This window comes from Canis lupus, chromosome 2 (assembly GCF_011100685.1).
Source record: "Canis lupus familiaris isolate Mischka breed German Shepherd chromosome 2, alternate assembly UU_Cfam_GSD_1.0, whole genome shotgun sequence".
In the NCBI taxonomy this organism is placed as follows: Eukaryota; Metazoa; Chordata; class Mammalia; order Carnivora; family Canidae; genus Canis; species Canis lupus.
The window spans coordinates 18,420,041-18,432,850 of record NC_049223.1 but is presented as its reverse complement, the minus strand read 5'-3'; the positions used below and the strand labels follow the sequence as shown (position 1 = coordinate 18,432,850).

Genomic DNA, 12,810 nt, shown 5'->3' with positions numbered 1-12,810 from the left:
GAGGCAGCGTGAGGAGGGACACACATACGGGAGGCTGAGGCAGTGTGAGGACGGACACACACACACACAAGGGAGGCTGAGGCAGCGTGAGGAGGGACACACACACGGGAGGCTGAGGCAGTGTGAGGACGGACACACACACACACAAGGGAGGCTGAGGCAGCGTGAGGACCGGCGCACACACACACACACACACACACACACGCTCGCACGCCCACCCGGACTCCCGAGCGCGCTCGATGGCTCCGTCCGGGGCCCACAGCCGGTGCCGGCGGGCACTGAGCTCCGAGCGAGCCCCCCGGCCCGGGCCCCCGCCCCCCGTCCGGCCGCCGCCGCGGTACCTGTTGGCGGGGCGCGGCAGCTGGGTGGCGGGGCTCCGCAGCGTCCTCGGCGCGGCGGGGGTGCCGCGGGGGCCGTCCCTGCTCCGCTCCGCCGAGAGCCTGCACAGCCGGGAAGAGAAACTAAGTTGTCACCGGTCGCCGGCCGGCTCGCACCTGCGGGCGTCCCCGCCCCGGGCCCCGCGGCACCCCCAGGCCCCCGAGTTTGAAGGCAGCTCAGGGCGGGAAGGCAGGCAGAGCCCGGCGCTGGACGGCGCGCCCGGGACACGGCTGCGGACCCGACGGCAGGGCCCGCTCCGCAGCGACGGCCGCCGGAGCCCACCCGGGCCGAGGGCCGCCCCTCGGTCGCCGCCGCCCGGCCCGGCCCGCCTCCTGGACGCCCCGCACCCCCCGCCCGCCGCCCCTTCCCGGCCCGGCTTCGCGCGACCGCCTTCCGTCGGCTTCCCCGCGCGGCGGCCCGAAGTCCGCGCCCGGAGCGGGGCGGCCGGGCGGCGGGGGCCGGGGGCGCGGAAGGCGGGGGCGGGGGTACCTGGAGCGGGCGGGCGCGTCGGTGGAGCAGCAGAGCAGGCGCAGCAGCAGCAGCAGCAGGAGGCTGGCGAGCAGGGCCAGCAGCGCGCCCCCCGGCCGCATCCTGAGCCCGGCGCGGCGCAGCCCGACCCGCCGCCGCCGCCGCCGCCGCCGCCGCCGCGCACACCTCCCGTGTTCAAAGGCGGCGGGGAGGGGCGACGACGGCGCGCGGCGCGGGCCCGCACCCCGGCACCCCTGCCTCCCGGCCCGGCCGCGCGGCGTGCGGAGGGGGGGCGCGTGCCGCCTCCCCGCGCCCAGCGGACCGCGAGCCCGGCGCCCGGCGGGCAGCCACGCACGATCCGCCGAGCTCGCCTCCTCTCCTCCCGGAGGCGCTCCGAGCCGCTGCGGGCTCCGGCCGCCGCCGCCGCCGCCGCCGCCGCCTCCTCCGCCTCCGCCGCCTCCTCCGCCGCCGCCGCGGGGTCACCTGAAGGTTGGGACTCGCGCGCTGGACTCGGAGCTGATTGGGCTCCAAGTTTTGTGCGGCGTCGCCTCGTCCCGGGGGCGCACGCAGCCCCCCCAGGCCCGCGCCACAACTCCTGCCGCGCCCCTGCCGGGCGGAGCGGGGGCTCCGCGGGGCGGCACAGGAGAGAGGGAAGGGAGGGCCGCTTCCCAACTTTCCCAACTGTGCGGTCGCCCGCGGGATCGCGCAGGCGGCGGCTGCCAGGGACTCGGCTGGGCTGGGGACACCCGGCGCCCAAGAGCACGGGCAGCCGCCCCTCCCCTTAACCGCACAGCCAGAGGCGCAGACGATGGACCGCCAGGCGCCAGGCGACCTTTAGGGGTTGGCGTACCACCCCCTGAAGGCCGAATTCGGCCCCTGCCCGGCTTCGTTTTGGAACACCCACATCCCCCTTTCCTTCGTGTTACCAGGGGCTGAATGTAGCTCTGCGTCCCCCGTGGTTGCTTTTGCATTGCAAGGGCAGAGTGGAGTGCTGGTGACAAAGATGCGAGGGCCGAGGGCCGACTAAGCCTAAAGCAGTTACCAGCCCCTTTCCAGAAGAACTTTAGCAGGCGCCTGTTCCAAATCGTGTTGGTCTAGATCCCATTGGGGAGACCTCATTTCTTGGTGTCTCGTTAATTGTAGGACAATGATCCTATGACCCTGCGATTCAGTCTGGCTCTCCTCTTTCAGCCCCAAGCTATTCTGGCCCTGTGCCACCTGAATGGCCAAGTCCCCCGTGGGCAACTTCAGTTTTGCTCAGGACTCCACTCTTGAGGAACCTCGGTAAACCGTAAACCGTAACTGATGTATGGGGGCTCATTAGACCACACGCTCTACTTTTGTACAGATTTGAGATTTTTCCAAAAGCAATATCTGGACTCTACCGTCTTGCAAATACCTTGAGAAGTATACCTTGATATTTTGAAAAGACTTTAATGATTTAGCTTTCCCAAGTACAAAAATATATTTCAATTGGAGTCTCCTAGAGGCGTAAGGTCTTTTTTTTTTTTTTTTTTAAGGATTTTATTTATTTATTCATGAGAAACACAGAGAGAGAGGCAGAGACATAGGCAGGGTGAGAACCAGGCTCCTTAAGGGGAGCCTGATGTGGGACTGGATCCCAGGACATCCCCCCACCCCCACCCCCAATCAGGACCTGAGCTAAAGGCGGACACGCAACTACTGAGCCAGCCAGGTGCCAGGAGGCTTAAAGTCTTAACCTGAAGGACCCACAAGAGCCTTTGGGGGAGCAGGTTGGCCAGACAGCTCAATAAAGCTGTTTCCAGGGATTTTTGTCCCTGAAAAAAATAACATATATCAAGAAGAGAAATATAGGCTGCCTAGTTCCTTTCTGCTAATCCTGCATTTGCTTTAATTAAAAATATTTGGTTGAAAACACACCAGAACTTTGCACATAGTAGTCGATCAATAAATGCTGGATCAATGACTAAAACACCCAGGAACTAATACTTTTCTTAAAGGGAAAAGGAGGGGGGAAAAAACTGAAAATAGTTGTGACTGGAAATATTATTTCTTTCCATAGCTCACTCCTGCTGTTAAAATATGTACTAATCAATACAGAGAAAGTTACTCCTTTTATGTAAGGCCAACATTTTTAGGAATATGGCTGCTTATCTGAGTAGGGCATAATAAAGTAATAGTGTATTTGAGGGGTGCTAAAATAATAAAGCAATCCAGTTCTACGTGTTTGAAAGTTAAGCATTCTGTTAGACAGGTAGGATACGGCACAATTATCTTGAAAATGAAAAGTTGTCTGGATTTGGAAGATAATCTGAATTTTATTTCTTCTTAGAGCAGAATTGTGCAGACAACTCATACCAGAGACGGTTTGCAGAAAAAGAAAAGGGCATTATTGTATCAGCCAGGAAGCTGCAATTTCACCTAATTTACTAAAGTTTAATATTTCAGCACAGCTGGGCTCAAGGCAACAGCAGAAGAGTCAGCCTTGCACTGGGCTCCCTAAACACCCTTGCTGTAAATGAAGTTACTTTTTATCAAGCCAATGGCTATCAGCAGGGGACTCACAAAAGCCCATTTTAATTGGAAAACCAAGTGTAAATTTGCAATGGGAATTCTGAACCCAGTGTTAAAATTTGACAGTAGGGAACTTTACCACCAGCTTTGTAAATGAAGACTTGGGTTGGTAAAATATGAATTATCCTGCTTATCCTTAAGAGATTAAAAAAAAAAAACCTGTCAAAAACATGAGAATATTATCAGCCATAGAACCCAAACTAGAAAACTGTGTATTTGGTAATTTAACATTAGCAGGTTTGACCACCAACCTCAAAGATCTGTGCCCTGTGGTCGTTTGAGTAATTGGCCCAGACTCTCAACAAAAATTCTGGCTGATGTACAGAAGTCCAAGCTGGTGTGTGAACCTATCTCACTCACCCAGTCTGCCCAGCATTTGCCTTTGTTATTTAGTTATCACTACAAATGCCCTTACTTTCAGAAAATAACCATTAAAACCTGGTTGGGAAGTACTGATCTATAAGAAATGTCCAAATAATTGAAAATCTTCCTGGAAGTTGGGGTTTCTCATTTTCAGTGTAATGTTTTAAACATTTCCATGTGCATGGATTTGGGGATTCATGAAGAATCTCAACTATCAAATAGCTACTGAATCTGCTTGTATACTCAAGTACAAACTCTCACTATAGAGAAACACAGAATATTGATGTACCCAAGAATCTTTTCCTTCATGCGGGTGACATTTTTATCTCCCTGATAGAAATGGTGGTTCCTAATACCTTCAAGCTGCTTGATTGGTTTTAGTAATATTAGAGATTTGTGAAGACTACGGAACAATATCACATTCATAAATATTAAACTATTCCTTGGGGGGAGGAAATTCATAAGGATAGTATAACCAAGGCTACATATTTTCAATAAACCGTAAGACATAAATAAAAGTAGAAATAACTTCCAGAAATCAACAACCTTGTATGAGAGGGAGCTATGTTTCCAAATACGTTTTATTACAGATTTTTCCCACTGCTAATTGAGTATTTAAAAAATTGATGCAACTCTGCGCATAAAATAGTTTTAGCTTTAAAGATAGAACAACCTAAGATGATATACAAATTTCATATAGGTCTTAACGTATATAAGAAATCCAATTTGTGCTATAACTAAAATTACAGAACAAAAAAATAAGAGTTATTATTTGCAGTGTAAAGTAGGTTTTCAATGTATAAAGCATTCAAGTTTTAAAAGCTCCTCTCCCTGACATCCACTTAAAAGACCATTGAGGACCAAAAAGAGAGATGGAAACTGTGTATCCTGAAACTATACAATGCCCACAGTCCCATTCCACAAACTCTGAAACTATAAAATGGCCACAATCCCCATTCCACAAACTCCCAAGGATATCTGCTAACAGGGAACCAGTTGGACAAGAATACCAAGTTCAAGATTCATCTCCCCTATGACCTGAAATTTGTGGGGTGAGGAGAATGGAAAAGTTTCTACTAAATGTACCTACTAATGTACACTTTGGAAGTACAAAGTCTGGAAGTAGGTCACATCAAAAAAAAAAAAGTAGCGATTAGTGTAAATTAGGGTTAAAAGGGAGATAGTGACTGATATTTCTGTTTTCAGTGAATACAGCTTTCTAGCCGGAGGAATGATGACCTCGAGATAATGCTAATCTTGAAGAGAGATACTACAAAAAAAATTTGGTAGCTACTGATTAAAGTCAATTTACCAAAAGAAAATTAGCACCTATTCTCCATATTCAATAAACAAAAGGCCCTCAAGCCATTATACTTTTATACTGAATTGGCCTCTCCCAGAGTATCCTTCCTGATTCCAGAATTTGCAAGACCAGGTGGAGCTCCAGTTGTTTCAACAGAGTGGAGGTGGGGTTACCTGTGCAAAGGCAATATATCTTTGCCATATTCTCTCCTTAACTTCTCTTCCCCACCACTTCATTGTGTACAACCTACACTATAAGAAGTTAAATAACTAAACAAAAAATATCCAATACCAAGCCCTCAATGCAAAACTAAGTTTCAACAAGTAGGCAGATGAAAAGGAAGCACTGCCAAAAATTTTCCATTCACAATATCCCTGGCAAGTAGCAGGAAAAAAGCAGGCATGATTTCTTTCAAAGATGAGTAAGCAAAAGGAAAAAAAAATTGATGCAAATGTTCTGCAAACTATAAAAGGAAAGGAATGTAACCAATAAAAAGAAAAGAAAGACTATAGGTTGGAACAAGACTTACTCCAGGAAACAGTAGAGAATGTAAGCAACAATCAGTCACTTCACCCTGCCCCTGGAAATGAAATATAAACACTATGACAGAAGAACCCAAAGAAGAAATGAAAACTGAAAGAAGAGATAGCAAAGCAATAGTGAGCTGATAACAATACAAAAAAAAAAAAAAAAAAAAAAAAAAACCGGAAACCATTATAGAACCTTAGAAGCCTGAGGAGAATGTAGACGGCAAAAATCTGAATCAGTGTTATGGAGATTGGGCTGGTTAAAATTACAGAAAACACAAAGAAGAGAGACAAGGAAAATACAATCATTAGAAACACAATTATATGCATCAAAGATATTACATATGTATCATGTAAGTATTAGGGATTCATTTTTAAAAGCATAGGAATGAAATTAAGGATGTAATAGAAGAAAACTTTACTGAAAAATATGTGTAAACCGGCAGATGTCTTATGTTCTCATTGTCTGAATTCATTACGTGCACTTATCATGTCCTAGAGAAATTTATAGAGAACTAACATCATGATTAATTCTCCACCAGAGGTTATTCAAAAACAAAGAATCCTAAGACCCTAAAAGAAGAAACAGGTAGAACTTAATCTTGTTTCTGACCTCACCTCAGCAACATTAGATTCAAAAGGAACAAAACTAAGAACGCCTGGGTGGCTCAGTAGGTTGAGCAGATGACTCTTGATTTCAGCTCAGGTCACGATCTCATGAGGTCCTGGGATTGAGCCCCACATCTGGCTGTGTGCCCAGCTGGGAATCTACTTGAGAATTCTCTCTCCTCCCTCTCTGTCTCTTTCCCCAGACTTGTGCATTCTCTCTCTCCCTTTCTTCAAATAAATAAATAAATCTTTTTAAAAAAGGAACAAAATTATATATATAGGGTTTTTGAGCAGAAAAAATGTGACCCCAAAATTCTATACTCAGCTAAGATAGTTTTTATAAATGAAAGCAAATATTTTTATATACAATGTTTTCAAATATTTAAGAAAGCAAAATATGTATTACTTATGTATGTATCCTGGAAAAAATCAACTATAGCCATAATCCAACCTAAAACATAAATCAAAATAAAGAATTCACAATAAAGAAGTTTTGATGAAAAGAACTCCAATGATCCATACATCATTTTAAAAATAGAATTAATTCTAAACAATAGAGTCTCACAATGGAATCATTACATTTTCTTTAAAAATCACTATGTAAATATAAAATTAAAACTTGATGTGATAACTCTGGGAAGGAAAATCTCTAGCCCACAGTAAATAGTGGGAAATATGAAATAAGAATCCTAAAGAAGGGGGCACCTGGGTGGCTCAGCGGTTGAGCATCTGCCTTTGGCTCAGGTTGTGATCTCAGGGGCCTGGGATGGAGTCTCCCATCAGGATCCCCACAGAGAGCCTGCTTCTCCCTCTGCCTATGTCTCTGCCTCTCTCTCTGTCTCTCATGAATAAATAAATAAATAATCTTAAAATAAAAAGAATACTAATGAAGAATAGAGTCCAAGTACATTACTTTCTTTATCTTTCAGGGTGAATATATAGAATCAAATCATCAAAAGGCAGCTACATTTTAAAAAGTAGTAATTACTTTACTACCAAAAAAAAAAAAGGACAAAAATACATAAATATTTTCTAATGAAGGAGGGGAGGAAGAAAGAAAATTCAGACTTTTTAAGTAGAGATAGAATACCTATTGGAGCAATACATGGATCTGCTACAAACACTTAGAAATGTTTCATAAAATATACCAATAAAAAAGAAATGCATAACTGAGCACTCAATAAGGAAAGGAAAAGCTCCAGATATCAGAAATGATGAAAAAAAGAAAGGGCACCAACTGTGCAAAGTGACCAGCAGCTCACCTGGAAATGATGATCCTGGTAACCTGGAGGTTGGCTTTTAGCATCTCTGCAGGGGATGAAAGAGGAGGACTGGATTCTCCAGTGAGAAAGAGTTAGAATTAAAATTCCTGCATAGAGCATTTTTTTCTGGTTAAAAACAAAATATGTGAACTAGGAAAACACAGGTCCGTATACCTCACAATGACAACTGTTTGTCTCCATCTGAGATCTGGGTGAAAAAGAATTTTATTTTATTCCAAAACTTTTGCTTCATTTGAGTTTGGGGCCTAATTTTATCCCACCCAAGTTTGCCCCAAAATTAACATAAAGATTGGTCCCGGGCTAATGATGTTCTAAGGTATATGGTAGGAAAGTGCTAACCACTCTGGTTCCATAAAAAACTCAAAGAGAAAGAATCTCATTAAAAATAAGCTCAAAAGATAAAAATATTTTCTAATATTACCATTACAAAACACTTAAAGAATTCACCCATGAATATATCTCAGCACAGGTGGTGCCTGGGTGGCTCAGTCGGTTAAGCATTCAACTCTTGATTTTGGTTCAGGTCATGATCACAGGGGTTATGGGATCAAGCCTAGTGTTAGGTGTGCATTCAGCAGGGAGTCTGCTTGAGATTCTCTCTGTTCCTCTCCCCCTACCCCTCTCCTCCCCTCTAAAATAAATAAATAAATCTTTAAAAAATATGTCTCAGCAGGTATCACTAATGGAAGGGTCATTAACCAGTAATCAGAAAACAATGCAGTTTGAAATCATTAAGAACATGGAAGGGTGAATCAACACAAAGGGAAAGAATGATAATAAAAGTTTTTCCTAAAGACTCACAGAACTGTGAGAAACAGATATATAGTCATTGATATCAAACTAGTCAATGGTGGCTCAAGAGAAAATCAGTGACCTAAAAAACTAATCTGAGATAATTACTCATTGAAAGATAAAGAGATGGAAAACATAAAAGCATGGCTAAAGACTTGTAAAAGAAAAGAAGATTCATCCTGCTATCTACTGTGCAGTAACAAAGCACCCCAACACCCTCTGGTTTAAAACAATAACGTTTTATTATACCTAAAGATTTTGTGGGTCAGGAATTCAGACACTCCCGAGCTGGGTGATACTGATATATCACACAGTGTCGAATGTGATCTGGAGGGTTCAATATGGCTTCCCTCATGTATTGCCCTTTGATGGGATGGTTGAAAGGAATAGTTCGACTGTCAGGTGGAGTGCCCACACATGAACTCTCCACCACAGTGATCTCAGGGAACTCAGACTTTGTACATAAAGGCTCAGGGTTCCCAGCAAAACTGTTCTGATGGGCCTAGACAGAAGCTGCACATTTTTTTATGAGTTAGTGTCAGAAATTCCAGGGCGTTACTTTTGCTCTATTCTATTGGTCAAACAAGTCCCCGAGTCTAGCATATATTCAAGAGGAGATGAATTAGACTCCATCCCTAAGAGAAATAACAAATAATGTGTGGCTATCTTAATCTACCACAATCCAATATTGATGTAATAGAAATTCCAGAAAGAGAGAATAGAGAGAATGGAAAAGAGGTTATATTTGAAGAGCTAATGTCTGTAAACTTTTTGGAATTAATTAATGATTGAAACATCATTTGATAGTAATGACAAGTCCTGGCCAGAATGAATAAAAATAAATGCAACTCTGAAGACACTAATAAAACCAAGGAGCCCCAAAGCAAAGTCTTAGAAGCAAAGAGAAGCAAATGGAACTTACAAAGAAATGATAATTAGATTACAACATATTTCTCATGACCAAAAATAGAGTCCTAAAGTTAATTAAATATTCTAAGAGCCAGAGAAAATAATTATCATTCTGAAATTTTATACCTAGCTAAACTATCACACAAACGTGAGGGTAAACTAAAAAGTGTTTACATAGACTGAAAACATTTACCACCCACAGACCCTTTTTGAAAATAAAATCTATAAGTGGTACATTCCAGGAGAAAACAAACTGATCCCAAAAGAAAGGAGTGAGATGCAAGAAAAAAGGTGAAGAAGGAAAATAGCAAATTAGCATTGGCTAGATAACACAAAATAATGACCAGTCTATGAGGGAAATTGCAAAGCAAGATTGAACTAAAATAATAGGGAGCAATAACACGAAGGAGAACAATAACTATCAGAGTGAAAGCACACAAAGACCCTTGTTCTATTTTAGGCAGTCAGTAGCAATAGTAATAGCCTTTATACATTTGTGAAGTCAAATATGCACTTTTTAAAATGTTAAGACATCCACTAAAATATGTGAGGCGATGAGTATGCCAACTAACTCAATTGTGGGAATCGTTTCACAATATGTTTATCAAATCATCACATTATACACTTCAATTATCTTATAATTTTCTTTGTCATTCATACTTTAATAAAGTCAGGGGGAAAAAAGAGACCTCCACTATAAAGTGAAAACATGACAACTCTTGGCTCAGTTAGTTGAGTGCCTGATTCTTGATTTTGGCTGTCATGACCTGAGGGTCCTGGGATGGAGTGGCACCTTGGGCTCCACACTCAAAAGGGAGTCTGCTTGTGGACTCTCTCTCTCCCTCTGCCCTTTTCTCTGCTTGTACTGTTCTCTCTCTCTCTCTCTCTCAAATAAATTAATGGATAAATCTTTAAAAGAAGAAGAAGAAAGAAATATTCATCTCAAGCTAACCTGAAACTCCTCTATATTCTAGTAATATAGAATTACTATATTCTATTCCACATAGCAAGTCACAACAAACCGTGCAAAACATTATTATAGAGCTCATAGTCTCTGATCACAAAGCAGGAAATTAGGAACCAATAACAGATTAATAAAAAACCATTCCCATACTTAAACACACTTTCGAATAATCCATAGGTCAAAGAGGCCATCTTAATTAAATTTAGAAAATATGTAAGACAAAACCAATAACGAAAAGACAGCATATCAAAAAAAAAAAAAGACAGCATATCAAATTGTGCACTGTAGTAAAAACAGGAAACTGTATAGCCTTAAATGTATATATTAAAAATGTAAAAACTGAAAATCAATGAGTTATGCATCCAACTCAAGATGCTGGGGAAACAGAGCCAAGTAAAGCACAAGACTCTGAAATATATCAAAAATGAGAAAAACAGGATGTCAGTTCAAGGAATCCATTATCCAAATAGCCCAGGTCTTCCCGTTCAATCTCCAAAAGCAAAGTTGACCTTGGGCTTTTGTGCAGGTAGTTTGTTTAAAAATAAAACCCTGGGAGCAAGAGTGTGAAACTGAAGAAACTAAGCAGAGGCGAGAAAGCCAGTGTAAATGTGCATCTGGACATTCCCATGGATGCTGAGTTTCATCACACCTGGGATCCTCTGACAAACCTCGCAGAATGTGCATCCGTCCCATCTGCCTGAAGGAAGATAGCATTTCTCCATCTCCACTATCGCATGGTACATTTTTCAGGTTGCAGAAGAATGAGTGGCAGGGGTCCTGCCGTGGTACCGTGAGCTCACATCAGACTTCAATTGAAAGAAGAGTGCTCCCTTATTAATGAATTCTCCCCTCTTCAGTTGTATATTCTACTTTGTCTGTTCTGGCACTTTCAAACGTGCTGCTTGGCTTCTGCCAGCAGGTACTGCAGTATGGTTCGTGTGTACTCTCTTTCCTCCTGGAATCTAGACTGTGTTTTCCTGCTTGTGCCATGCTGTGACTTGACCCTGGTGGTTAGTCTGTAGGCACTGAGGGAGGTAGAGATAGATCTTGAGAAAGAAAGACATGATAATAAGAAGGGTCTGTTAAGGGGAAAAATCTAGGCAAGGTGAAGCTTCTCGTCCTTATCAGGGTGGTGGGGCAGTGGAGGGGGAGTTGCTTCTGCCATTTGGGAGAGGTTAGAAGAAGCAGGGAGTTCAAGATTCTCAGGTTCATCTACCCAAACGCGTCCATGATGGGTCTCAAAGTCCTACCCCTTTCCTATCGTGACCTTGGTATTTGTTGTAGATTCAATCTTCTTTGTAGCTCTGTTACCCACAGAATTCAATCCTAGGCCCAAATGTTCTGCAGTCACACGTGATAATACCTCCTTCAAATGCTGACACAGGGGTATTCTAGCTTCCAAAGCCTGAATTGAGTTGATAATTAGCTGAACTAGAGCCTGTCATTTTTATGTATTTATTTATGCCTGTCATTTTCTTAATTTAAAGCTTGTAAAACATTATACAGAACCTGATCTGATCCTTCCTATTACCATTGGCCCCTGCCTTTCAAATGCCTTGCCTGTTTCCTAACTGAGCCTCCTGTCTTCATCTACACCTCACCCCAATTCACTTTGGTGAGAGTCTTGGTAATTATGATGTCAAAGGATCTCACCACTCCAACTACCACCAGCAATAGGGTCCTCACAGAGATCTTCCTGGCAAATAATTCAGTTCCAGAACTGTATCCTGAGGCTCTACCTTCTAGGGCTACTTATGGTACCAACTCTTGACCTGCCCACCACTCACCCATCCTCAAGCAAAGCTGAGGCAAAAGCTTGGAAGTAGAAAGCTTATTTGAGAAGTGATTCCTAGAAGTAGGACTGTGGGAAAGAGAAATCTTTCCATTGGAATCAGGAGCTCAATCCCAGTAGGTGCCCCCTAAGGAACCCTATGGAATGTACCTCAGTATTTTTCATCTGACAGCCAGTAAGGGAGAGCATTTGTCCATCAGCTTGTATCCCCATATGTTAAGGGTTGTCTTCTGAGCTGCAAACTCCCTTATGCCTTCAGGTGGCAAATGAGTGAGGACCAGGTGGTTTCCTGCAGAAATAGGACCATCACATCATGGTATCAGAAAAGACCCAGGAAGAAAGCAGGAGATATTCATAGCAACGAAGTGTACACCTGCACAAATATAGAAATCTCAGCGGTGGATACCAGTTTAAAAAACAGGTCATGTACAAAGGATCAGGAATCAAACTATCATGAGAGGTGGTGTAATCTAGTGGTTGAGAAGGAATTCACAAAGTAGACTACTTAGGTTTAAACGCAGACCTTCCCACTGACTGGCTATAGAATTTGGGGTAAGAGAGTTGGGTAGGCTTTCCGTGCCTCAATTTCCTCTTATTTATTTATTTAGAGAGAGCGTGAGTGGGGAGGGGAGGGACAGAGGAAGAGGGTCAGAGAGACTCTTAGGCAGGGCTCCGTGCCCAGTATGAAGCCCAACATAGGGCTGGATCTTACAACCCTGAGATCATGACCTGAGCCAAAATCAAGAGTCAGAGGCCTGACTGAGTCATCCAAGTGTACTCCTCATATTTAAAATGAGGTTACTAATAATAGTATCAACCTCATTATGCTTTTATACATATTAAATGAGCTATTTTATATTGTTTGA

General features: G+C 43.7%; 1 protein-coding gene across 1 annotated transcript in view; it reads right to left on the bottom strand.

Moving 5' to 3' along the window:
- The window catches only part of ST8SIA6 (ST8 alpha-N-acetyl-neuraminide alpha-2,8-sialyltransferase 6), a 134,287-nt gene extending 133,319 nt beyond the window's left edge, over positions 1–968 (bottom strand). The window contains 2 exon segments of the mRNA NM_001287030.1: positions 342–440; positions 868–968. Of these exon segments, the coding sequence (NP_001273959.1) occupies positions 342–440; positions 868–968 (200 nt within the window).
- Positions 969–12,810: the final 11,842 nt, after the last annotated feature.